General features: G+C 49.8%; 1 protein-coding gene across 3 annotated transcripts; it reads right to left on the reverse strand.

The window, feature by feature from the left end:
- Window positions 1–4,983: 4,983 nt before the first annotated feature.
- ATCAY (ATCAY kinesin light chain interacting caytaxin) lies at window positions 4,984–25,796 on the reverse strand. 3 transcript variants are annotated; one of them, XM_033081958.2, is made up of 13 exons: window positions 25,280–25,796; window positions 22,911–23,024; window positions 17,992–18,056; window positions 16,245–16,466; window positions 15,887–16,072; window positions 13,437–13,539; window positions 12,197–12,328; window positions 10,960–11,046; window positions 8,735–8,833; window positions 7,660–7,695; window positions 7,526–7,561; window positions 6,782–6,814; window positions 4,984–6,392 (listed from the first exon to the last, which is right to left on the reverse strand). In XM_033081958.2, exons 2-13 carry the CDS (start codon window positions 22,985–22,987, stop codon window positions 6,383–6,385), a joined length of 1,086 nt encoding a protein of 361 aa, XP_032937849.1. In that variant the 5' UTR covers window positions 22,988–23,024; window positions 25,280–25,796; the 3' UTR covers window positions 4,984–6,382. The 3 variants fall into 3 exon arrangements, with proteins under 3 accessions (XP_032937849.1, XP_032937848.1, XP_032937850.1); XM_033081957.2 differs by having other exon boundaries at window positions 6,782–6,817; window positions 25,280–25,794; XM_033081959.1 differs by lacking the exons at window positions 22,911–23,024; window positions 25,280–25,796 and adding an exon at window positions 19,503–19,817 and having other exon boundaries at window positions 6,782–6,817.
- Between the last annotated feature and the right edge of the window lie 1,655 nt (window positions 25,797–27,451).

A 27,451-nucleotide genomic window follows, 5' to 3' on the forward strand; every position in this document is an offset into this window, starting at 1 on the left:
AGCAGGGACAGGAATAACAGGAGCAGGGACAGGAATTGGGGATGGGGAGCAGGGAGAGAATTTGGGGTGGCAGGACCTGGGACACGAATTTGGGATGGCAGAAGCAGGGACAGGAATCTGGGGATGGGAAGCAGGGACAGGAATTTGGGGTGGAGAGCAGGGACAGGAACAGCAGGAGCTGGGACAGGAATTTGGAATGGAAGGGGGGATGGCAGGAGCAGGGACAGGGATTGGGGATGGGGAACAGGGACAGGAATTTGGGATGGGGATCAGGGAGAGGAATTTGGGATGGCAGGAACAGGGAGAGAATTTGGGATGGCAGGAGCTGGGACAGGAATTGGGGATGGGGAGCAGGGACAGGGATTTGGGAATGGGGAGCAGGGAGAGAATTTGGGGTGGCAGGAGCTGGGACAGGAATTTGGAATGAGGAGTTGGGACAGGAATGGCAGGAGCTGGGACAGGAATACCAGGAGCAGGGACAGGGATTTGGGATGGCAGGGACTGGGACAGGAATTGGGGATGGGGATCAGGGAGAGGAATTTGGGATAGCAGGAGCAGGGACAGAATTTGGGGTGACAGGAGCAGGGACAGGAATTTGGGATGGGGAGTTGGGACAGGGATTGGGGATGGTGAGCAGGGAGAGAATTTGGGGTGGCAGGAGCAGGGACAGGAACTGGGGATGGGGAGCAGGAACAGGAATGACAGGAGCTGGGACAGGAATTTGGGATGGGGAGCAGGGACAAAATTTGGGATGGGGAGCTGGGACAGGAATTTGGGATGGCAGGAGGGATGGGGTGCAGGGACAGGAATAACAGGAGCAGGGCAGGGATTGGGGATGGGGAGCAGGGGGAGAATTTGGGGTGGCAGGAACTGGGACTGAAATTGGGGACGGGGAGCTGGGACAGGAATTTGGGATGGGGAACAGGGACAGGAATGAAATTCCACAGAGGGAAAAATTCCTTCCCAAAACCTCACCTGTCCCTGTCCCTCCATCCCTTCTCCAAAATCCCTCTCTGGGGTCCCTTCAGGCCCAAATTTCATCACCCCAAAGCTCCCTCCAGCTTCTTGGTGCCATAAATTCAATATTTTAAAAATATTCTGAAATTCCAACCCTAAAAGCTTTCCTAAAGAAATTAAAAAAAAAAAAAACAGAGGATAAACAGAAAAAAAATGTTATTGATCCTGATAGGATTTGATTTTTTGGGAGACAATAAAATCAGAGCAAAAAATTCTGTTTCATACAGATTTACAGCACAAGTGGAGCCTAATTTAAAATTAATTTCAATTAACAGGCATTTCCTGAAAGAATTCACAATGCTTGTTAGAGGATTGGACTTGTATATCTTCATTAATTATGTAAATGATTAATCTAAACCCACTCAAATCACACATCTCACTGTAAAAAGTTGTTTTTAAAATACTAATTTAACTGTTAGTAACATTAATATTAAAAATAAATTGGGGTTATTGGGGATTTTCTGTTTAAGTGGCTTTGGGTTGGTTTTTTGTGTGCTTGGGTTTATAATTTAATTTCCAGTCAAGGTATTAATTGGATTATAAAAATTTAATAATGAGATTAAACAACTGGGGATGAGCAGGGCTCTGTACACAAACCCAAAAAAAGGAATTTTTATCTTAAAGCTGAAGGGAAACCGGGAAAGAATCCTCCAGAACTGGAATTATTTTAGTAAAAACCTTTGGAATTTTGCAGTGTCACAATTTCCAGCGAGCTCTGAATGCCTTTCCTCCAAACCAAAAATTTCCTTCATATTTTCCACCTGAAGCCAAAATCCTAAATAAAAATCTAAAAATAAAATTAAAAAAAATCCTAAATAAAATTTACTGACAGAAGGGAGGCTTGGCTGAAGGATCAGTCTCATTTTAATTGAATATTCACAGGTTTGATGGAATAATACAAAGCCAAACTCAGGGTACAGATGCACAAACCACCTCGTTACAAGCACTGCAGAAAAAAAAATGACATTTCACAACTTTGTACAGGTGCAAAGGAACAAAAAAATAAAACAAAAAAAAACCCTCTGTGTTTGTGATTTATTGTCCTGGTGAGTTCTCAACTCTGCTTTACCAAAACCTGGCTGCCAGGAAGGGAATAGAAAAGAGGAAAATGTGAAAAATGTGAAAAATGATGTGAAAAATGTGCTTTTTTTGTGTGTTTTTTGTCCCTTTCTCTTGCTCCAGGCCAATCCCAGCTCCTCACCACCAGCCTTTCCTGACTCCTGGGTTTTTTAAAATCCTCTAAAAAAAAAAAAAGGATTTTGTTGCCTTTAAAACCTTTTCTGTGTGGAAAAAAAAATAAAAAAAGAGATGGAAAAGTTATCATGAGGGAAGCTCTAAATATCCACTCACATTTACACAGCACTGGACAGAAAAAAAAATGGGATTAATTTTATTTTTTTAAAAAAAAACTCCACTGGAATTTCCAGCAGCATCCCAGCTTTGCCTTCCTTGTGAATAAAAATCACAAACCCAAAATCTGGGGGGAAAAAAATCCAGAAAAGTTGGAGCTGAGGAAAAATCCTGGGACAGGGGAAGGGAAATTCCTGCTCTGGAATCTCCCTAGATAAAATTGCATTTTGGATTTTTGTGGAGGGAATTAAACACACAACGAGTAAAAACACCAAAATTTTGGTGAAAATGGAACTAAAAGAATTTTTCCTGCAGCTAAAATGGGAATTCTCATAAAAAAAAAATCTCAGGAAAAGTCAAACCAGACAAAAACTGCTCAGATCCAAAGCAGGGAACTGAGAAATGAAAATTTTGATCCTCCAGGATCAGCCCAGCAGTATTGCTAAAGGGATGAAATTCATTTTATTTTATCCTTTAAACATATTTATATATTTATATCCTGCTCAAAGTTCCAGTGCAGATTTCTCCCCATCCAGCTGAGATTTCTCACTCCACCTTTGGGATTTTTTTTTTAATGTTTCTGTCCAAAATTTGAATTTTTTTGCTTTGCAATCAACACCTAAAATCACTGATAAAGTTAATTATAATTAATTTTTTTTTCTTTGCTGCTGTTAAATGCATTTTGGACATTTTTAATTTCTCCTTGATGGGGCTGCAGGTTCTTCTTTGTGTTGAAAAAAACATAAAAAAATTGTCCATGTGTCCATCCATCCATCCATGCTTGTAAAACTGGGAAAAATTCAAATCCAGTGCACACCACTTGGAGTGCTCCAGCACAAAGTGCACTTTTGGAAAAAAACCAAAAAAAAATCAACTTCAAGAAGTAAAAAATCAATTTTTGTATGGAAACAATGAAGGGAAATTGGGATCTGTCCTTTCCCAGCTGAAATTCTTCCCTTGTCTGAAGGAATTATTTGGAAAAATGGGAATTTCCATTGGCAGATCTGCTCATTCTGTATTTTATTTTATTTTATTTTATTTTATTTTTTTTGCTGAAAGTGCAGACAGAGTGGTTTTGGAAAGGAATTAAAAACTCAAAATTCTGATGTGGGGACTGCTGATCCCCCCCAGAAAAGGAAATTGGGATTCCCCATTTCCCACATCATTGTTCTCCAGCACAGAAGAATTTCTGAGCATTTTTTTCATTCACAAAATCCTTCTTGTTGGATTTTGAGCCCCATTTCTGAGCATTTTTTTTCATTCACAAAATCCTTTTGCTTGGGTTTTGAACCCATCATTCCACATTTTATCCACTTTATTCCTTGTACAATTGCAAACTTCCCCTGCAGAGCCCAGCTTGGGTGATGATTTTTTGATTTTTCTCTAAATCCATTAAAAAAAACACCAAAAAAAAAATTTAAAATCTATTTGGATTGTTCTCAGTGAAGCCACAAACTCTGGGTGCACGAGGAGCTTTGTGATTGTTCAGAGGAACTTTTGGATTTCCCAGCAATTCCTTCACCTCTGGGAGGTGGAAATTTGGGAATTCCTGGCTGATTTTTGTGGCAGGGAGGTGTCACTGCAATAATCCTGAGCTCCACACACTCCTGGAGGGTTTTTCTTCCCTTGAATTCCTCATAAAATCCCAATTTTGGGTTGGAAAAGACCAAAAATCCCATCCAGGCCCATCCTTCCACGACCCCAGGGTGCTCCAAGCCCCTTCCAACAGGGAGAATTTTATCAATAATTGGTTTATCATGAGCTTGTTTGGTGTTTTTTTGTTTGTTTTTAGATGGAATGTGGATTTTTTTTTTCCTGTGGGTTCAGTGCTCTGCTTTCCATCAAAGCTGTGGCCAGGAAATCCATCCCAGGCTGGGTGAGGAGAAATCCCAGATGAGAATTCAGGTCCAAAAGTGCTTTTGGTGCTTCCTTGGAGCAGCCAGGGCAGGAAGGAATCTCACCCACTGTGGTTTTGTTCACTGGAAAGGAGCAGAAAAACAATTTTGTGTGGCCAGAGGAGCCATCCCCACCTGCAGGAAAAAAAAATTTGGATTCTCCTTGAAGGGAAGGGATGGGCAGGGAATTCTTCAGCTGCAGTTTGAGAGGAGAATCAGGGAGTCCTGGAAGGATTTTTGGAGGGAATGAAATCCCATCCCATTAAAACCCAGGGGAGAATTGCAGGGATGCATTCCTGCCTCTGAAATCAGGAATTCCCGAAGAATTTTGTTCTTCTATTTCTTTCCTCCCCTCCTTTGCTCCCAGCATCCAAAACCCAAATTCCAGGAGTCAATGTCCCCCTTGCAGCTCCAAAATCCAAACTCCAAATTCCAAGAGTCAATGTCCCCCCTGCATCTCTGGGTTCCAGAATCCAAAATCTGAATTCCAATTTCCAAGAGTCACTGTCCCCCTGCAGCTCCAAAATCCAAAATCTGAATTCCAAGATTCAATGTCTCCCCTGCAGCTCTGGAATCCAAAATCCAAAATTGAATTCCAAATTCCAAGAGTCACTGTCCTCCCTGCAGCTCTGGAATCCAAAATCTGAATTCCAAATTCCAAGAGTCACTGTCCCCCCTGCAGCTCCAAAATCCAAGCTCCAGATTCCAAGAGTCAATGCATCTCTGGGTTCCAAAATCCAAAATTTGAATTCCAAGAGTCAATGTCCCCCCTGCAACTCTGGGCTCCAAAATCCAAAATCTGAATTCCAAGAGTCAGTGTCTCCTTGCAGCTCTGGAATCCAAAATCCAAAATTGAATTCCAAGAGTCAATGTCCCCCTGCAGTTCCAAAATCCAAAATTGAATTCCAAGAGTCACTGTCCCCCCTGCAGCTCTGGGTTCCAAAATCCAAAATTTGAATTCCAAGATTCAATGTCTCCCCTGCAGCTCTGGGTTCCAGAATCCAAAATCTGAATTCCAATTTCCAAGAGTCAATGTCCCCCCCTGAAGCTCTGGGTTCCAGAATCCAAAATTGAATTCCAAGATTCAATGTCTCCCCTGCAGCTCTGGAATCCAAAATCCAAACTCCAAATTCCAAGAGTCAATGTCCCCCTGCAGCTCCAAAATCCAAAATTTAATTCCAAGAGTCGATGTCCCCCCTGCTCCAGCCCCCAGCCCAGCCCCTTCCCTGTCCATGGGATATTCCAGGCAGGAATTCTGCTGGAGGAGAATCCCCCGAGGGGAAATCCCAACATTTTAGCAGCTCGTAGGAGGTATCAGCAGCGAGTGATTGTCCAAGACAAGGCGTGGAAAACTCCCCAGTCCTTAAGGCTCCTTCCAAACCCGGACCCTTTGGTGTGTGTGCGTTCAGGGGAAGGTTCTGTGGGGCTGCCATTCCCTTCAGAGAATGGAAAAGAGGGAAAAAACAGGGAAAAAAACCAGGAAAAACCAGGAAAAACCCAGGAAAACCCCTTGGGATGGCAGAGTTGCAGAGGAATGGGTGATGATGGAAGCTGGCAGTGCTGCCCTGGGCACTTGGTACCTTCAGGAAGGAGCTCACACTGGCTGTGGGAAGGAGGGAAAAGTTCTTTCCATTGCCTGGAATCATCATTCCCGGTATTTCAGTTTTTTTTTGGGATGTCCTGGAGGATCCTGGGGGTGCAGCTCAAAGCAGAAGGGCTCCGTGCTGGCCAGCAGCGAGTCAGGGGAAGGATTTATAATTTAAAACAAAAATAAATTCTCTTTCTGGGCTGGGTTTTCATGGACTGGAGGATGCTCTTGGTTTACTACGAGGATACACAGTGAGTATTTGCACTGTGCCAACGCTCTCTCCACAGATCATTCCCAAAACACACCAGAACCTGTCCTGTAAAGTGCTGCTCTTGCTCTGTTTTCTGCTTGGGTTTTGTTCTTTTAAAGGAAAATTATTCCCAAAAGCTTGAAGGACTTTGGAGGCAGAGGAGGCAGCTCCAGGATTTCCAGGACTTGGAAGAAGGTGGTGGCAAGGTCTTGTCCCCAAAAAGGTCCTTGAGGTGGGTGACTGCCAGGCTGCTCCTCCTGCTGCATTCGGTGCTGCTCCCTCTCAGGACATGCTGGGCAGGAAAAGAGAGACAGGAGGGATTTTCAGGCAGAAAAACAGAGGTAAAAATGTTATTATTGCCACTACACCAACAAAAAAAACCAGAAAAAAACCAAAAACCAACAAAAAAACCCCCACAAACACAAAAAACCAAAAAAACACAACAACAACAAAAACAAAACAAAAAAAAACCCCAAAAAACCCACAAAAAACAAACAAAAAACCAAACCAAAAAACCAAAAAAAACCCCCAAAAAACCATCAAAAAAACAAAAAAAAAGTGAATTTGGGTGAAATTACAAAAGTGTTTTGGGGACATGGGTGGTGGCAGAGGGGACAATGCCCTGGGTGACACCTGGCTTGGATTTTCAGGGATCACAAAAGCCACAGAAACAACTCCAACCTGGTTTCCTGATCCTCTGCTGGGGGCACGGGTCTGCTGTAAAAAAAGGACAAAGTGAGGGAATGTCCAGCACAAACCAATCCCCCTCCCTGCCCTGAGTCCTGCTTGTTCTGGCAATAATTCACCCTCATCCAGAGGAGTTTTCAGCCCCATCCAGTGGAATTTTCAGCCCCATCCAGTGGAGTTTTCAGCCCCATCCAGAGGAGTTTTCAGCCTCATCCAGTGGAATTTTCACCCTCACCCACTGGAATTTTCAGCCCCATCCAGTGGAATTTTCAGCCCCATCCAGTGAAATTTTCAGCCTCATCCAGAGGAGTTTTCAGTCCCATCCACTGGAGTTTTCAGCCTCATCCAGTGGAGTTTTCACCCTCACCCAGAGGAGTTTTCAGCCTCATCCACTGGAGTTTTCACCCTCATCCAGAGGAGTTTTCACCCTCATCCAGAGGAGTTTTCAGCCCCATTCACTGGAGTTTTCAGCCTCACCCAGCAGAGTTTTCCCTGCTCCCCCCCAGGAATTAGGGTGAGAAGAGAGGCTGTACCCCAGAGCAGCCCAAAACCAGCCCACGTTATCCTGGTGAAGGATTTTGTCTTCCAAACCTCTCCAGGATTTCCCTTCCCAACCCTTCCAGCCTTTTGCAGCTCCTGAACTCTGGGAATTCTCTGTTGGACCCCAGGGGTGCTACCAAACCCCCAGAGAAAGGATAACCCAAAAATGAGATAAATCAAGGATGAAGCAATCCTTACCTTTCCCTCTCAGCCATGTCTTGTTTCTCCTCTGCCCTGTAAACACAAATCCCGTTGGGAATCCCTTTCTGGGGTGCTGGATGAGCCTTGGAGAGGAGCCACTCTCCATCCCACCCTCCCCAAACCCAGCTCACCTTTCTTTCCTGGCCTTGATCCTCTCTTCTTCATACCTGCAACAAACACAAAACCTTTAAATACTGCTGTGGTTTTCCTTTTGGTCCCTGGTGGTATTTACCAGGACCAGAGAGTGCTAAAATAATTTAATAATAATATTAATAACATTTAATATAACATTAATAACATTTAATAATAATATTAATAACATTTAATATAACATTAATTATTATTAATAACATTTAATAATAATATTAATAGCATTTCTGTCTCTCAGAAAGAACACATTTAGCCAGCAGAGAAAGACCTGAGGCCTTACTTGATGAGTTCCACAAGAATTTTTATTTCATGGGAAGGTTGATCAAGCAGGGATTCTCTCAGAATCATATTTATAGGTTCTGGGAGGATTGAAACTACAGCCAATAAAAGTTTATACAAAGAACAGCATCCAATCTAAGTGAGAAGTTCTAAAGGTGAACTGACCAATTACACAAACTAATTTCTAACCAATTATCTTAGGAGAGTGACCAAACTCTTCAGGAATTTGGCTCAACCTTGGTATCTAGGATATTATAGCAAGTTCCAGGGACCAGGGGAAGATGGCTTTGGAGGAATTGTACATCCACACTTGATGAGTTCCACAAGAATTTTTATTTCATGGGAAGGTTGATCAAGCAGGGATTCTCTCAGAATCATATTTATAGGTTCAGGGAGGATTGAAACAACAACCAATAAAATTTATACAAAGTGAGAAGTTCTAAAGGTGAACTAACCAATTACACAAACTAATTTCTGACCAATTATCTTAGGAGAGTGACCAAATTCTTAAGGAATTTGGCTCAACCTTGGTATCTAGGATATTCTAGCAAGTTCCAGGGGAAGATGGTTTTGGAGGAATTGTACATCCACACCCTGCTGTTCCCTTTTGGTCACATCCAGGTGACAGAAATCCAAGCTGCCACACTCTGAGGCTCCTCCTGGGCTGGGACCAGCCTTGCTGCAGGCTCTGCCTTCCCAATCCATGAATTTTGGCTGAAACCCAGGCAGGATTTTGTGCTGCCCCTCCCCAGAGCCCCGGGCTCCCCCAGCACTCACTGCAGGACGCAGTCTGGGATCTGCACGTGCTCCATGGGGATGAGCTGCTCCAGCTCCTCCAGGCTGTGCACGTACTGGATCTTGTTGATAAACTTCACACTGGCACAGAGAGAGAGAGACAGAGAGGCAGTGCCACCCCTGGGGCTCCCAAAAACACCCCTGAGAGATGCAGGACAAGTGGCAGCTCCACCTCAAGGGGTGAGCTGAAATTCTGATTTGTGGGGTTCAACCCCAGGGAAGGGTTGGGGGGTTTGGGGTGGGGGCCAGGGGAAATTCTGTCCCCTCTGAGTGCTCAGGGTCCCCAAAATGGGCCCAGCCCCAACCCTGCCCCAGCTCCAGGAGCTTTGGGATCACTCAGGAGCTTTGGGATCACCCAGGACTTTGGGATCACTCAGGAGCTTTGGGATCACTCAGGAGCTTTGGGATCACTCAGGAGCTTTGGGATCACTCAGGACTTTGGGATCGCTCAGGAGCTTTGGGATCACCCAGGACTTTGGGATCACCCAGGACTTTGGGATCACTCAGGAGCTTTGGGATCACTCAGGAGCTTTGGGATCACCCAGGACTTTGGGATCACCCAGGAGCTTTGGGATCACTCAGGACTTTGGGATCACCCAGGACTTTGGGATCACTCAGGAGCTTTGGGATCACTCAGGAGCTTTGGGATCACTCAGGAGCTTTGGGATCACTCAGGAGTTTGGGATCACCCAGGACTTTGGGATCACCCAGGACTTTGGGATCACTCAGGAGCTTTGGGATCACTCAGGAGCTTTGGGATCACTCAGGAGCTTTGGGATCACCCAGGAGCTTTGGGATCATTTAGGAGCTTTGGGATCACTCAGGAGCTTTGGGATCACCCAGGAGCTTTGGGATCACTCGGGAGCTTTGGGATCACTCGGGAGCTTTGGGATCACTCGGGAGCTTTGGGGTCACTCGGGAGCTTTGGGATCACTCATGGAACAATGGGATCACTCAGGAGCTTTGGGATCACCCAGGAGCTTTGGGATCACTCAGGAGCTTTGGGATCACCCAGGAGCTTTGGGATCACTCAGGAGCTTTGGGATCACTCAGGAGCTTTGGGATCACTCAGGAGTTTTGGGATCACTCAGGACTTTGGGATCACTCAGGAGCTTTGGGATCACTCAGGAGCTTTGGGATCACTCAGGAGTTTTGGGATCACTCAGGAGCTTTGGGATCACTCAGGAGCTTTGGGATCACTCAGGAGCTTTGGGATCACTCGGGAGCTTTGGGGTCACTCGGGAGTTTTGGGATCACTCAGGAGTTTTGGGATCACTCAGGATCTTTGGGATCACTCAGGAGCTTTGGGGTCACTCAGGAGCTTTGGGATCACTCAGGAGCTTTGGGGTCACTCAGGAGCTTTGGGATCACTCAGGATCTTTGGGATCACTCAGGACTTTGGGATCACTCACGACTTTGGGATCACCCAGGAGCTTTGGGATCACTCAGGAGTTTTGGGATCACTCAGGATCTTTGGGATCACTCAGGAGCTTTGGGATCACTCAGGACTTTGGGATCACTCAGGAGCTTTGGGATCACCCAGGACTTTGGGATCACTCAGGAGCTTTGGGATCACCCAGGAGCTTTGGGATCACTTGGGAGCTTTGGGATCACTCAGGAGCTTAGGGATCACTCAGGAGCTTTGGGATCACTCAGGAGCTTTGGGATCACTCAGGACAGGTTGGGATTGTTGGGGATCCCAGTGGGTCCCTCCAAACTCAGCATTTCCCACAGCTCTGGGATTCCAGACCTACTCCCCACTCCCTTCTGGCCATTCCCTGTGTCATTTTTAGGGGATTTTCGCATTTCTTGGTGAGAATACTTAGGGATTTTAGGCTGAACTTTTTCCTGGGTTTTTCCTGATTTTTTTCCCAATAATCCCTGCATTTGTGGCAGGTTTAGGGTGCAAATTTTAGGATTTCTGGGGCCATTTTTCATGCTATTTTTTGAGTTTTAAAGCCTTTTTATATTAGATTCCTTTCTGAATTTTGCCCACCCATTTTCTTGGGTTTTTTTTGATGTTTTGTTTTGTTTTCACAGAAATCCCTGTAATTTCACTGCATTTTGGGCCCATTTTTGATGTTTTAGTGCCGATTCCAGGACTATCCTTCCCATCCCATTTTAGGGGATTTTTACATTTCTTGCTGGGAATATTTAGGAATTTTCCTGAGCTTTTAGGCTGAATATTTTTTTTTTTGAGTGCTCACCTGATGAAGGGTCTGGAGATGGCCAGCACGGTCCTGATGAACCACGATGGGTGCACGATGATCAGAGCCTTGAGGTTCTTCCTCAGCCTGGGGACAGGTCAGGGCACAGTGTCACACCCAGAGTGTCACACCCAGAGTGTCACATCCCACATTTTCACATCCCCAACCTCCCCTGTGCTGAGCTCTGCCAGGTTTTGTCCTGTATCCAGGTTAAAATCCCTCAGGAAGCTCATCCAGGGATGTGAGAGCTCTCTGTAAATAACTTTATCAATCAAAATATTCCAAGGATTTTTATTTCATGTGGAGGGTGGTGGAGCAGAAACCCCAGAGACAAAGAGGAGATTGTGACATTTATAGGTTCAAGGAGGATTGAAATTACCAATAAAAGTTATATAAAGAACAGCATCCAATCTAAGTCAAAACTTCTAAAGGTGAACTGACCAATTACACAAACTCATTTCTAAACAATTATCTTCCAAAGTGTTAGAGAGTGACCAAATTCTTAAGGAATTCAGCTCACCCTTTCAGAGAAAGGATTTGGGGTTCAGAGAAGGGATTTGGGGGTTTCAAAGCTGGATTTGGGGTTCAGAGAAGGGATTTGGGGTCCAGAGAAGGGATTTAGGGGTTTCAAAGCTGGATTTGGGGTTCAGAGAAGGGAGTTGGGGGTTTTAAAGCTGGATTTGGGGTTCAGAGAAGGGATTTGGGAGGTTCAAAGCTGGAATTTGGGGTTCAGAGAAGGGATTTGGGAGGTTCAAAGCTGGAATTTGGGGTTCAGAGAAGGGATTTGAGGTTCATAGAAGGGATTTGGGGGTTTCAAAGCTGGGATTTGGGGTCCAGAGAAGGGAATTGGGGGTTTCAAAGCTGGGATTTGGGGTTCAGAGAAGGAATTTGGGGTTCAGAGAAGGGATTTGGGGGTTTTAAAGCTGGATTTGGGGTTCAGAGAAGGGATTTAGGGGGTTCAAAGCTGGATTTGGGGTTCAGAGAAGGGATTTGGGGGTTTCAAAGCTGGGTTGTTCCTTGGCTTTTCTTGGGTTTTGGGAATAGATCTGACTGCCCAGGTGTGGACCCTGCAGCACCTCAGGGACTGGCACAGTCCCTCCACATGTTCATCCTACAATCACTAAACATTTTTAGCCATTTTGTGCTTCTCTCCCACTTAGAGGCACCAGAAAACCCCAGAGATTTCCCCCCTAAACAGCCCAGCATCATCCAGAGCCCAGCACAGATCCTCACCCACCTCCTGTCGATCATCTGATAACATTTCTTCAGCCAGCCCAGGCCTGGCATCCTCCTGCGGGGCGTGGCCCCGTTCAGGTACACGATCATGTAATCCTCAGCCACCAGCAGCTCCAGGCTGCTGATCACGTACCTGCCAGGAAAAACCCAACAAACATCCCTCAGATTGTCCCTGTGTCACCCTAAACAGCTCCAGACTTTTCTCTGCAGGTCTTGGAGGAGTTTTGTTCTCCCGGTTTGGGCCCCCGAGCTCCATTCTCCTCCTTTTCCTTTTCCTTTTCCCTTTCCTTTTCCTTCTCCTTCTCCTTTTCCTTCTCTCCTTTTCCTTCTCCTTCTCCTCCTTTTCCTTTTCCTTCTCCTTTTCCTTCTCCTTTTCCTCCTCCTTCTCCTTTTCCTTCTCCTTCTCCTTCTCTCCTTTTCCTTTTCCTTCTCCTTCTCCTCCTCCTCCTCCTTTTCCTTCTCTCCTTTTCCTTCTCCTTCTCCTTTTCCCTTTTCCTTCTCCTTCTCCCTCTTCTTTTCCTTCTCCTTTTCCTTTTCCCTTCCCTTTTCCTTCTCCTTTTCCTTCTCCTTCTCCTTTTCCTTCTCCTCCTTCTCCTTCTCCTCCTCCTTCTCCTTCTCCTTCTCCTCCTTTTCCTTCTCCTTTTCCTTCTCCTCCCTTCTCCTTCTCCTTCTCCTCCTTCTCCTTTTCCTTTTCCTTCTCCTTTTCCTTCTCCTTTTCCTTTTCCATTTCCTTCTCCTCCTTCTCCTCCTCCTTTTCCTTCTCCTTTTCCTTCTCCTCCTTCTCCTTTTCCTTCTCCTTTTCCTTCTCCTTTTCCTTCTCCTTTTCTCCTCCTCCTCCTTTTCTCCTCCTCCTCCTTCTCCTCCTCCTCCTCCTTCTCCTTCCCCTTCTCCTCCTCCTCATCCTCATTTTTCCTCTGTAGGACTCTGAGCCCTCCCCTCAGCCCCCCTGGTTCACTCCCAGCCCCTGCTGAGGTTTGGGGTTGGGTTCATTCAGGATCATCGCTCCATTCCCTATCCCAGCCTGGCTGGGATCCATCCCCACACCATCAACTGCACCATTTGAATTCTTGACTCTGTTGTGTTTTGTGTCCCACCAGTGCCCCCAGTTCCAGGCTGCAGCTGCCCACTGGGAGCGCTGGGCTGGGATCCAGGCTGCTCCCAGCTGCCATCCCGGCTGCCAGGAGCACAGAGGAGCTGTTCTGTCACTTCCCTCTCCCTCCTGACCCCCCCCAGGCACTCACAGGAAGAGATTTTCCATGATGTAGTGATAATCGGCCAGGTTGCTGTCCGGGAGGTAGCAGGCAGCAAACACGATGATGGCATTGAGACCTTCCCCGTAATATCCTGGAAAAAAACACAGGGGACACTGCTGGGACAGGGGGGACACTGCTGGGACACTGGGGACACTGCTGGGACACAGGGGACACTGCAGGGACAGGGGGGACACTGCTGGGACACGGGGGACGCTGCAGGGACACTGCTGGGACACGGGGGACACTGGAGACACTGCAGGGACACGGGGGACACTGCTGGGACACGGGGGACACTGCTGGGACACTGCTGGGACACAGGGGACACTGCAGGGACAGGGGGGACACTGCTGGGACACTGGGGACACTGCAGGGACACAGGGGGACACTGCAGGGACTCAGGGGACACTGCAGGGACATAGGGGACACTGCTGGGACACTGCTGGGACACTGCTGGGACACGGGGGACACTGCAGGGACACGGGGGACACTGCTGGGACATGGGGGACACAGGAGACAGTGCAGGGACACAGGGGGACAGTGCAGGGACACGGGGGACAGTGCAGGGACACGGGGGACAGTGCAGGGACACGGGGGACACTGCAGGGACACTGCTGGGACACGGGGGACACTGCTGGGACACGGGGGACACTGCAGGGACACGGGGGACACTGCTGGGACATGGGGGACACAGGAGACAGTGCAGGGACACAGGGGGACAGTGCAGGGACACGGGGGACAGTGCAGGGACACGGGGGACACTGCAGGGACACTGCTGGGACACGGGGGACACTGCTGGGACACGGGGGACACTGCAGGGGCACAGGGGACACTGCAGGGGCACGGGGGACACTGCTGGGACACTGCAGGGGCACAGGGGACACTGCTGGGACACGGGGGACACTGCTGGGACACGGGGGACACTGCTGGGACACTGCAGGGACACGGGGGACACTGCTGGGACACGGGGGACACTGCAGGGACACTGCTGGGACACTGCTGGGACACGGGGGACAGTGCAGGGACACAGGGGGACAGTGCAGGGACACAGGGGGACAGTGCAGGGACACTGCAGGGACACGGGAGACACTGCAGGGACACTGGGGACACTGCAGGGACAGGGGGGACACTGCAGGGACACTGCAGGGACACAGGGAACACTACAGGGACACAAGGGACACTTTGCAGGGCAAGATGTGAGAGCTGAGGGGAAATCTGCGCTGGAATTTGCTCCTGGGGTTGGTTTTGTGTCTCTGCTCAGCTCCAGGTGGGTGAGTCTCTCTTCAGAACTCTTTCCCTGTGAGATTTTCTCCTGGTTTGGGCTATAATGGGGATTTGGGGTTCTGAGAAGGGAATTGAGGTTCAGAGAAGGGATTTGGGGGTTTCAAAGTTGGATTTGGGGTTCAGAGAAAGGATTTGGGGTCCAGAGAAGGGATTTGGGCGTTTCAAAGCTGGATTTGGGGTTCAGAGAAGGAATTTGGGGGTTTCAAAGCTGGATTTGGGGTTCAGAGAAGGGAATTGAGGTTCAGAGAAGGAATTTGGGCGGTTCAAAGCTGGATTTGGAGGTTTCAAAGCTGGATTTGGGGTCCAGAGAAGGGATTTGGGGGTCTCAAAGCTGGGTGTTCCTTGGCTTTGCTTGAGTTTTGGGAATAGATCTGACTGCACAGGTGTGGACCCTGCAGCACCTCAGGGACTGGCACAGTCCCTCCAGATGTTGATCCTACAATCACTAAACATTTTTAACCCTTTTGTGCTTCTCTCCCACTCAGAGACACCAAAAAACCCCGGAGATTTCCCCCCTAAACGGGGTCCAGCCATGCTTGGTGACACAGAGTGACACAGAGGGACACAGTGTGACACAGAGGGATACAGAGTGACACAGAGGGATACAGAGTGACACAAAGTGACACAGCGGGACACAGAGTGACACAGAAGGACACAAAATGACACAGAAGGGCACAGAGTGACAAAAAGTGACACAGAGTGACACAGAAGGACACAGAGGGACACAGAGGGACACAGTGTGACACAAAGTGACACAGGGTGACACAGAAGGACACAGAAGGACACAGAAGGACTCAGAGGGACACAGAGGGACACAAAGTGACACAGAGTGACACAGAGGGACACAAAGGGACATAGAGGGACACAAAGTGACACAGAGGGACACAGAGGGACACAGAGGGACACTGCAAGGACACAGAGGGACACAGAAGGACACAGTGTGACACAGAGGGACACAAAGTGACACAGTGTGACACAGTGTGACACAGTGTGACACAGAGTGACATAAAGTGACACAGAGGGACACAGTGTGACACAGAGTGACACAGAGTGACACAGAGGGAAACAGAGAGACACAGAGTGACATAGAGTGACACAGAGTGACACAGAGGGACCAACCCCCTCAGGTAGCCGGGCTCGGGGGTCCCCAGGCTCACCCCCGTGTGTCACCACCCTCATGTAGGGTTTGATCATCTGCAGGTCGATCCTGTGCTCCTGCTCGCCGATGATGACAGTTCTCCAGAGCCGCCCGTTGGTGGCACTGCCATCCTCGGTGGCCCCGTCCCCGAACAGGTCAGCGCTGTCCCCGGGCATGTTCTTGGCCGTGGCCACGGGGGTGTCATCTGGGAAAGGGACAAAAATTCTGCCTTGAGTGTGGGGACAGCTTTGGGTGATGCTCCAGCCCTGCGAATTTATGAATTTCCATCTCGCTCAAATGTGACAGAAATTATTTTTAAATCCCCCCCAGCTCAAAATCCACCCCAAGCCTGGAAATGCTCACCCAGAACCTTTTACCTTCCCATTCCAGCTCGTTCCCGTTGCCCAGGAATTCCAGGGAATCTGTCTCATCGGGAGTTTCAATGTCATCCACGTTGATGTCCAGATCGTCTGGGGTGTCCAGGAAATCATCAGAGAGGATGGAGCCCTCGCTCTGATCCAGGGAAATGTTGATCTCAGGAGCCACCAGCGTCTTCCTCTTGCGATGGGCCCCGTTGAAATTCAGCGTGTTGGGAGGAGCTGCATTGAAAAGGAAAAAAAAAACTGCCAGGAATGCACAGAGCACATCACCAGCATGGTGTGGGTAATTCCAGCATGGAATGTGGGTAATTCCAGCATGGAATGTGGGTAATTCCAGCATGGTGTGGGTAATTCCAGCATGGAATGTGGGTAATTCCAGAATGGAATGTGGGTAATTCCAGCATGGAATGTGGGTAATTCCAGCATGATGTGGGTAATTCCAACATGGAATGTGGGTAATTCCAGCATGGAATATGGGTAATTCCAGCATGGTGTGGGTAATTCCTGCATGGAATGTGGGTAATTCCTGCATGGAATGTGGGTAATTCCAGCATGGTGTGGGTAATTCCAGCATGGAATGGGTAATTCCAGCATGGAATATGGGTAATTCCAGCGTGATGTGGGTAATTCCAGCGTGATGTGGGTAATTCCAGCATGGAATGGGTAATTCCAGCGTGATGTGGGTAATTCCAGCATGGAATGGGTAATTCCAGCGTGGAATGGGTAATTCCAGCATGGTGTGGGTAATTCCAGCATGGAATGTGGGTAATTCCAGCATGGAATGTGGGTAATTCCAGCATGGAATGTGGGTAATTCCAGCATGGTGTGGGTAATTCCAGCATGGTGTGGGTAATTCCAGCGTGGTGTGGGTAATTCCAGCATGGAATGTGGGTAATTCCAGCATGGAATGTGGGTAATTCCAGCGTGGAATGTGGGTAATTCCAGCATGGAATGTGGGTAATTCCAGCATGGAATGTGGGTAATTCCAGCATGGTGTGGGTAATTCCAGCATGGAATGTGGGTAATTCCAGCATGGTGTGGGTAATTCCAGCATGGAATGTGGGTAATTCCAGCGTGGTGTGGGTAATTCCAGCATGGAATGTGGGTAATTCCAGCATGGAATAGGTAATTCCAGCATGGAATGTGGGTAATTCCAGCATGGAATGTGGGTAATTTCAGCATGGTGTGGGTAATTCCAGCATGGAATGTGGGTAATTCCAGCATGGAATGGGTAATTCCAGCATGGAATGTGGGTAATTCCAGCATGGGATGTGGGTAATTCCAGCATAATGTGGGTAATTCCAGCATGGAATGGGTAATTCCAGCATGGAATGTGGGTAATTCCAGCATGGTGTGGGTAATTCCAGCATGGAATGTGGGTAATTCCAGCATGGTGTGGGTAATTCCAGCATGGAATGTGGGTAATTCCAGCATGGTGTGGGTAATTCCAGCGTGGTGTGGGTAATTCCAGCGTGGTGTGGGTAATTCCAGCATGGAATGTGGGTAATTCCAGCATGGAATGTGGACTTGGAACCCTCAGGGGGACACTGGGGTCACTGGGACACCCCTGAGATCCCAATTTCCACCCCCAACTCTACAGGAAAGGTGAAAAACTTCAAATCCCTGCTGGATTCTTCTCCCACCTGAGGAATTTTTTATTGTGGGGGATTAAAGTTTTTTTCCCTTCCTGCCAGCTCCCCTGTGCCTCGGTTTCCTGCAGGGTCTGGGGGAGGTTGGTACTTACAGGACGTGGTCTCATCTTCTGTGGGGCTCCCCAGCGACTCCATCCCCGTCTCTTCTGGGAGAGGCCTGCAGGACACAGGGGAACACCCAGGGGATGGAGACAGCAGGGAAAAAACATCACCCACCAGTGCTCTGCCCTGTCCTGCTCCCAGCCAGCTCATCCTGAGCGATTCCCACAGGGAATTCACCCAGGAGCAGCCCAGGATCTGTGCAATCCCCACAAACCTCCAAAGTATCCCAAAGGGGTGAGAAATCCACCCAGGGAGCAAATCCTGACCCCAGGCCAGCTCAGCAATGTCCTTCTCCTTCTCCTTCTCCTTCTCCTTCTCCTTCTCCTTCTCCTTCTCCTTCTCCTTCTCCTTCTCATCCTCCTTTTCTCTTTCTCCTTCTTCTTCTCCTTTTCTCCTTCTCCTTTTCTCCTTCTCCTTCTCCTTTTCTCTTTCTCCTTCTTCTTCTCCTTTTCTCCTTCTCCCTTTCTCCTTCTCCTTTTCTCCTTCTCCTTTTCTCCTTCTCCTTTTCTCCTTCTCCTTCTCCTTCTCCTTTTCTCCTTCTCCTTCTCCTTCTCATTTTTTCTCTGTAGGACTCTGAGCCCTCCCCTCAGCCCCCCCCTGGGTGACTCCCAGCCCCTGCTGAGGTTTGGGGTCGGGTTCATTCCGTGCTGCAATCCACAATCATCACTCCATTCCATTTTTTTGGAGCCAGGGGCTGATCCCTCACTCGTTCCCTGGCCTTGGCAGCCTCTGCTGCTCAGCTCCTGCACCCTCCTGGCTCAAATCCCAGCCCCTCCAACCAATGGATTTAAAAGTTTTCCTGGCTGGAATCAATCCCCAGGGCGCGGCTGTCACCCCCGGGAGCTGCAGGAGCTGCCCCTGACCCACACTGGGGGGAGTGAAGTGGGAATTTGGGTCTGGATTGTGGGGAGGAACCTTTGCTGTGGCTGAGCCTCACCCTCCTCTGCCCACCCTGGGCACTCCCAGGCACTCCTGGAGCTGGGATTTGTTCTGTCCCCCGGAATTATTGACATTTCTAGACCAAACCCCACCAACTCTACAAGCTCACGTTGTCAAATCTGGGTTTAAAATCTGTAAAATCCTGCTGGGATGGAACACGGAGAAATCGGGGAATTTTAAGGATGAGGAGGAGCCCGTGCAGAGCAGGACGGGAGGTGACAACGGGGACAGACAGGATCCAGCCCTGCTCCTCTTCCTGCTGCCACCAGCCAAATCAAACCCTATAAATATGTAGATTAAGGGATAATCCTCTGCCGCCGGTCATTGGATATTTATGAGCGCTCAGGACCCGATCAAAGCTCCTCGCACAGCGCCGGGATCCCGGGGGAAAAATCCCTGCGCCCCCTCCACCGGGACCTGCTGCTTGTTTATCGGAGCCTGGCACGATTTGGTGACACAGCAGCAGAACGGGGAGGGGAGGGGGGGACAGCGCTACTGAGGACGTGCTGAGCCCGGGATCCATCCGAGAGGGGAGAAAAACCCGAATTTACCCCGAACTTACCTGTCCCGAGGCTGCTGCGAGCGCTGGATTCCTCCCGCTCAGCCCCCGGTGGTAAATTCGGGGGGCTCAGAGCCTTTCCCTGAGGCTCGGGGGGCTCAGCTCTTTTCCCCGATGCCAAATTCGGGGGGTTGGAGCCGGTCCCGCTGCCCTGGGCCGGCCCCGGCTGGCGGGGATGGAGCGGGAACGGCGGGAGGAGGGGAGGAATTCGGGAGGAAATGCAAGGATGGATGCAAGAATTAATGCAGGAATGAATGAGGGGATAAATGCAGCGATGGATGCAAGGATGGATGCAGGAATGAATGCAGGGAGGGATGCAAGGATGGATGCAAGGATGGATTCAGAAATTAATGCAGGAATGAATGCAGGAATGAAAGCAGCGATGGATGCAGGGTTGGACACGGCGATGGATGCAGAGATGGATGCAGGGATAAATGCAGGGAGGGATGCAAGAATTAATACAGTAATGAATGAGGGGATAAATGCAGCGATGGACGCAGGAATGGATGCAGGGCTGGACACGACGATGGATGCAGGAATGGATGCAGGGATGGATACAAGAAGGGATGCAGGAACGGACGCAGGAATGAAAGCAGCGATGGATGCAGGAATGGATGTAGGAATTAACGCAGGGATTGATACAGGGATGGAGGCAGGAATTAAAGCAGCGATGGATGCAGGAATGAATGCAGGAATTAACGCAGGGATGGATGCAGGGATGGATGCAGGAATGAGCATGCTCCCGCTCCGCACCGCCTCGGTTACGGCATCCCCGCCCCGGGCCGGAGCCCCGAGCCCCGAGCCCCGAGCCCGGGCCGGGCACAGCGAGGAGGATCCGCTCCGCTCCCCCCGCTCCGCTCCCAGCTCCTGCTGCCCAGAAAAACCTGGGAATGTCTCCCTGCGTCCTCAAGGAGCGGCTGGGTTCTGTTTTCCCGGCCCAGATCTCTGTCTAGGATGTGGCTTTTCCTTTTTTTTTTTTTTTTTTTTTAATCTTCCTGCTTTTCGGGGCAAGATTGGCTAATGGCAGGCAGGCAAAAATAGCTCTGCAGCAAATCAGCTGCTGGAGAGCTGCTGTCCCACATGCAGCAGCTTCTGCCCTATTATTCCAACGCTTCCAGCGGGGAAGCGGCTGGAAAAGGACAATTTATTTATTTTTATTGCGAGCAGAACGCAGCTGGCCTCCCCTGGTTCGCCTGGGGGCTGTTTGGGCTCTGTCTCGCCTCCTCTGCTCGAATCCCTCTGGAGGAGGCTGGGGAGGATCCCAGCCCCGCTCCCATCCCTTTGCCTTTTGCTGGGTTTAATTTCCCAGGTTTTTGGGTGCCGGGGGTTTTTCAGGGGGGATTTCCCCGTGTCTGGGTGGGGTTTGTTGGCACAGAGCTCCCAGGGGATGCTCGAGTTGTTCCCAGAGCCAGAGCAGCTTTATCCCGGATTTTCTAGGGAGCTCTGGGAGAATTTTTTCCTTTCCTACACCTCGGTTTCCTGTCTGTATTCTCTGAGCAGCCAGCTCTGCTCTCCCACCTTGGGAAGGGAGATGAGTTTTGAGGTCACTTCCACCACTCCCATCCATCCCTTCCTTTTCTTCACTCTCTCCTTTCACTCCCTTAAAACCCAGCGGGGAGCCTGAGGCTGGCGGAGATCCAACAGCTCCGCTCTCAGAGTGAAATAAAAAAATAAAATAAAATAAAATAAAATCCATCCTGGGAAGGTCAGGACTGGCTGAGCCCCCCGGGGGGCAGCGGAAGGACAAACCCAGCGCTGTGGAGGCAGCACAGAGGGGCTCACACAGGGCTGCAGCTGGGGCTGGGCTGAACAGAGCCAGGCTCAGCCCGGGGAACAGCAGCTCCTTTCTCCTGGGAATACTGGGATGCTCTGTGGGCTGCAGCTGGGGCAGGGGGGGACAGCCCTGGGAGCCCCCCTGGCCACCTGCAGCTGCTCAGGGTGCTCAGAAACTCATCCCAAAATTGGCAGGGCTGGAGGGGACCTGTGGAGATGCCCCAGTCCTTTCCCAGTGCCCAGCAGGGCTCAGAAACTCATCCCAAAATTGGCAGCGCTGGAGGAGACCTGTGGGGATGCCCCAGTTCTTTTCCAGTCACCAGCAGGGCTCAGAAACTCATCCCAAAATTGGGAGCACTGAAGGGACCTGTGGAGATGCCCCAGTCCCTCCCCAGTCCCCAGCAGGGCTCAAAAACTCATCCCAAAATTGGCAGGGCTGGAAGGGACCTGTGGATATGCCCCAGTCCTTTTCCAGTCCCCAACAGAGCTCAGAAACTCATCCCAAAATTGGGAGCACTGGATGGACCTGTGGAAATGCCCCAGCCCTTTCCCAGGGCCCAGCAGGGCTCAGAAACTCATCCCAAAATTGGGAGCACTGTGGAGATGTCCCAGTCCCTCCCCAGTCCCTCCCCAGGGTCACCTGGAGCAGGAACGTCCCCAGAGAGGGACAGGGAGACTCCAAACCCAGCCTGGACAGGGAACAAGGCTGGGAATGAGGTGGGTGCTGGGAATTCAGGCACCTGGGGATGGGTTCTGCAGCTCTGTGGGTCTGGGGTGGCTCTGGAGGTGGCAGGTGTCACTTGGGCACCTCCTGTCACCCCCACAGCTCCTTTCCCAATGGCAAATTCCTGGCACAGCAGCTCTGCTCTGGCTGGGGAGGCTCTGCTTGATTCAGAGCCTGGGAAGGAGCCCAGAAATGCAGAAATCCAAAAATCCAGAAATCCAGAGATGCAGAAATGCAGAAACCCAGAGATGAAGAAATGCAGAAACCCAGAAATCCAGAAATAAATAAATCCAGAAATGCAGAAATCCACAAATTCATAAATCTATAAATCCATAAAGCCAGAAATCCAGAAATCCAGAAATCCAAAAATCCAAAAATCCAGACCTGCACTCCTTCCATCCTCTGTGTATCCCCCTCTCCATCCTCACCTCCCTGTGCTCCACACTCAGCTCCTTTCCCTCCTTCCCCTGCCCACACAGGGCTGCCAAAACCACCCTGAAATTTTTTATGTGCTCAGAGCAGCTCCAAAAATTCAGAATTCCTGCTGGAATTCAGGTGCTGCTGCCCTTGAGGGAGGGACCCTCCCACTGCACACCCTGATGGTTTTTCTCACAGGAATTAAAAAAAAAAAAACAAACAACCAAAACCATAAAATAGAATAGAATAGAATAGAATAGAATAGAATAGAATAGAATAGAATAGAATAGAATAGAATAGAATAGAATTGAATTAAATTAAATTAAATTAAATTAAATTAAAAAATAAAATTAAATTAAATTTAAATAAAATAAAATAAAATAAAATAAAATAAAATAAAATAAAATAAAAATAAAATAAAATAAAATAATAAAATAAATTAAATTAAAATAAAATAAAATTCTCCAGGTCTGGATTTCGTTTTTCAGGGAACACACCTGGGGAAATCCTCGTCCTGCCATTCTTCCTTCACATCCACGTTCTCCATCCTCAGCGTGGCCTCCGTGGTTCCCATGGCTCAGGGAGGGGCAGATCCCTCAGGAGGGCTCAGGCTGAAAGGGGAGGCACAGAAATTGTCTGAAAAGCGAGGTCAGAGCTGCTTGTTTGGAATATTTGGGGATTTTGGGGCTGGTTGGCACATTTTGGAGCAGGAGGAGGAGGTGAGGCCGGCCCTGTGGATCTGTTAAAATCTGCCATCCCCTCGTTTTTCCCTTCCCAATCTCCTGATAAATCCCCTGTGCTGAGATGAGGATGAGAGGGGTGAGCTCCTCTGGGACATTCCCAGCTCTGCAATTCCCAAATCCTGGATTGGATGGGAGTTCCCAGCCCTGGCTCTGCAGAAATTCCTGTCCCTGCTGTCCTGGGGACATGGAGGGGATGAGAATTCCTCACAGGAATTGATTCCACACCCTGAGCAGCCCCAGTGCTCCAGGTAACCCCAAACAGGCTCCAAAACCCTGGAGCAGCTCAGGCTGGGGCTGTGCTCCTGGTCTGGCCTTTGTCCTGAACTTTGGGAGCAATTTCAGATCCAGCAATCCTGGATTTCACCCACACTGACCCCCAGGGCCCCTTAGAACCATATAAATATATATATATATATATTTAATAGGTATATTTATTTTTTTAATTTTTTTTTTTTTTTTTGCTTTGCTAAAATGTTCCTGCTGCCAGACAGAAATTTAACCCTTTGTACCCAATTTTTGGGCCTGCCAAGCCTGGCTCAGCACTCAGGAGCAACCCAGACACCCCAATCCCAGCTGGATCCTGCCCTGAGGGATCAGGCCAGGCTGGATCTGCTCTGGAGCATCCTCAGGTGGAATCAGCTCCAGTGCAGCTCCTCCCAGAGCTTCTCCTGCTGCCTGTGGAGGCTGGGTGTGATCTGGAGGAGAAAAATCCGGGAGGGTTTGCTTGAAAGGGATGAAAATGTGCAGAGGCCGAGTGAATCCAGCATCCCTGAGCGTTCCAGGAGCTGGGAGCAGCAGAGCTGCCAGCACTGCAGGGCTCCCTCCCTGTCTCCTGCTGCCATTCCCAGACTGCCATCCCTGGATTGCCATTCCTGGATTTTCATTCCCAGATTGTCATTCCTGGATTGTCACTGCTGGATTGTCATTCCCAGATTGTCATTCTGGGATTGTAATTCCTGGATTTTCATTCCCAGGTTGTCATTCATGGATTGTCATTCTGGGATTGTCATTCCTGGATTTTCATTCCCTGGATTGTCGTTCCCAGGCTGTCATTCCCACATTGTCATTCCACGATTGTCATTCCAGGATTTTCATTCCCAGATTGCCATTCCTGGATTTTCATTCCCAGATTGTCATTCCAGGATTGTCATTGCAGGATTTTCATTCCCAGATTGTCACTACTGGGTTGTCATTCCCAGATTGTAATTTCTGGATTTTCATTCCCAGATTGCCATTTCAGGATTGTCATTCCCAGATTTTCATTCCTGGATTTCCATTCCCAGATTGTCATTCCTGGATTGTCATTCCCTGGATTGTGCTTCTCAGGATTGTCATTCTCTGATTGTCATTCCCTGGATTGTCATTCCTAGATTGTCATCCCAGGATTGTCATTCCTGGATTGTCATTCCCAGGATTGTCATTCCCAGATTGTGTTTCTCAGGATTGTCATTTCCAGGTTGTCATTCCTGGATTGTCATTCCCAGGATTGTCATTCCCAGATTGTGTTTCTCAGGATTGTCATTTCCAGGTTGCCATTCCCAGATTGTCATTCCAGGATTGCCATTCCAAGATTGTCATTCCCAGATTGTCATTCCAGGATTGCCATTTCCGGATTGTCATTCTCTGATTGTCATTCCCAGGTTGTCATTCCCGGATTGTGCTTCTCAGGATTGTCATTCTCTGATTGTCATTCCCTGGATTGTCATTCCTAGATTGTCATTCCCAGATTGCCATTCCTGGATTGTCATTCCCTGGATTGTCATTCCTGGATTTTCATTCCCAGATTGTCATTCCCAGGATTGTCATTCCTGGATTTTCATTCCCAGATTGTCATTCCCTGGATTTTAATTTCCAGATTGTCATTCCCGTGTTGCCATTCCCAGATTGTTATTCCCGGATTGTCATCCCCGGATGGTCCCAGCCCCACCTGTCTCAGCGAGCTCTGCTCCCATTCCTGCTTCCCTACACCAAACGCCCCAAATTCCACCCCTGGAAATCTCCCCCTTCCCTTCCCTTCCCTTCCCCTTCCCTCCCTCTGGCAGCTCCGGAGGCGCCATGGAAGGAACAGAGACAGAAAAAATCCCGGCAGGACCGCGCAGCTCCCGGCACCGCAGCGCACTCACCGCTCAGCGGGGAACAAAGGCGATCCTGCCTCGATCCCAGCTCGGCATTCCTCCTCTCCTCCTCCTCCTCCTCCTCTCCTGCTCTTCCTCCCGATGGATGCTCAGCAGGTGCAGCCCCAGGGCCGGGATGCGCACGGAGCAGCGCGGGGATGCATCCAGCCGCAGATTCGCGTTTTTTCTCGGCCAGGGAGGGATGGATCGAGGTTATTCCTGTTCTTCCATGGCTGCTGCAGCTCCTCGGCCTCCTCCCTCCCTCCCTCCCCTCCGAGGTTTTTTTTTTTTATTTTTATTTTTATTTTTATTTTCTGCCGCAGCTGGCGGAGCCTGCGCTGCCCTGTCAGCGAATTCGCTGCTTTTGTGGCAGAGGGAGGCGAGCGGGGTCTGGAGGAGGGAGGAGGGAGGGAGAGGAGCCCGAGCACCCCCGGCTGTGCCGGAGCCGATCCCATTGGCTGCCGGGTCCCAAATCTCAGCCGGGGGGGTGGGAGATGCTGCCAGGGCCGGGCACGGCCGCGGATCCGGCGCTCAGTGGGAGCTGGGGATGCTCGTCAGGGAGAGGAGGATGGAAGGGAGAGGGGATCCTCCCCTGGGAAGGGAAAGGGTGGGGGGCGTGGGATTTGGGATTTGGGATCGGGGGGGTCCTCCCCTGGGAAGGGAAAGGGTGGGGGGGTGGGATTTGGGATGTGGGATGTGGGATTTGGGGTGCATCCTTCCCTGGGAAAGGAAAATGGGCTGTGCGATGTGGGATTTGGGATTTGGGATTTGGGATGTGGGATGTGGGATGAGGGATTTGGGATTTGGGATTTGGGATGTGCGATGTGGGCTGTGGGATTTGAGATTTGAGTGCATCATTCCCTGAGAAAACAGAGTTCCTGTGGGATGTGGGATGAGGGATTTGGGTGCATCATTCCCTGGGAAAGGAAAATGGGCTGTGGGATTTGGGATGTGGGATTTGGGATGTGGGATGTGGGATGTGGGATGAGGGATTTGGGTGCATCATTCCCTGGGAAAGCAGAAAATATTGTGGGATTTGGCTGCATCATTGGGAAAATAAAAGGTGCTGTGGGATGAGGGATGTGGGATGAGGGATTTGGGATTTGGGTGCATCATTGCCTAATAAAGGAAAAGCAAAATAAAGTAAAAGGTGCTGTGGGATGTGGGATTTGGGATCCCTGCCATGGACCCATCCCTGTCACAGATCCATCCCTGTCACGGATCCACCCCTGTCACAGATCCATCCCTGTCACGGATCCATCCCTGTCATGGATCCACCCCTGTCACAGATCCACCCCTGTCACAGATCCATCCCTGTCACGGATCCATTCCTGTCACAGATCCATTCCTGTCACAGATCCATCCCTCCCGTCTGTGGATCCATCCCAGCGGATCCTTCCTGGCTCTGGATCCATCCCAGGGGATCCCTCCTGGTGGATCCATCCCTGTCACAGATCCATCCCTGTCACAGATCCATCCCTGTCACAGATCCATCCCTGTCACGGATCCATCCCTGTCATGGATCCACCCCTGTCACAGATCCACCCCTGTCACAGATCCATCCCTGTCACGGATCCATTCCTGTCACAGATCCATTCCTGTCACAGATCCATCCCTCCCGTCTGTGGATCCATCCCAGCGGATCCTTCCTGGCTCTGGATCCATCCCAGGGGATCCCTCCTGGTGGATCCATCCCTGTCACAGATCCATCCCTGTCACAGATCCATCCCGGTCACAGATCCACCTCTGTCACGGATCCATCCCTGTCACGGATCCATCCCTGTCATGGATCCATCCCTCCCGTCTGTGGATCCCTCCCAGCGAATCCATCCCAGCAGATCTCTCCCAGCGAATCCATCCCAGCAGATCTCTCTTTGCCATGGATCTCTCCTTGCCGTGGCTCCATCCCTCCCTGCCCAGCAGATCCCTCCCGGCTCATCCCTCCCATCTGTGGATCCCTCCCGGCTGATCCATCCCGGCCGTGGCTCCATCCCTCCCTCTGTAGCTCCATCCCAGCCCTCCATCCCTCCTGTCTGTACCTCCCTCCCTCCCATCCCTCCCTCCCTCCCAGCCCTGGTTCCATCCCTCCCTCCCTCCCTCCCTCCCTCCCTCCCCCCCCTCCCTCCCTCCCTCCCTCCCTCCCTCCGGCCGCGGGCGATGCCCCGCTCGGGCTGCAGAGGT

This window comes from Catharus ustulatus, chromosome 29, assembly GCF_009819885.2.
Source record: "Catharus ustulatus isolate bCatUst1 chromosome 29, bCatUst1.pri.v2, whole genome shotgun sequence".
NCBI classification, from domain to species: Eukaryota; Metazoa; Chordata; class Aves; order Passeriformes; family Turdidae; genus Catharus; species Catharus ustulatus.

Coding starts and splice junctions, on each gene's coding strand:
- ATCAY (XM_033081957.2), bottom strand. CDS start 22,987: ATGGGAACCACGGAGGCCACGCTGAGGATGGAGAACGTGGATGTGAAG. Junction 16,467..17,991: donor AGAAGATGAGACCACGTCCT/GTAAGTACCAAC, acceptor TTTTCAATGCAG/CTCCTCCCAACACGCTGAAT. Junction 7,696..8,734: donor ATCCCAGACTGCGTCCTGCA/GTGAGTGCTGGG, acceptor TGTTTGTTGCAG/GTATGAAGAAGAGAGGATCA.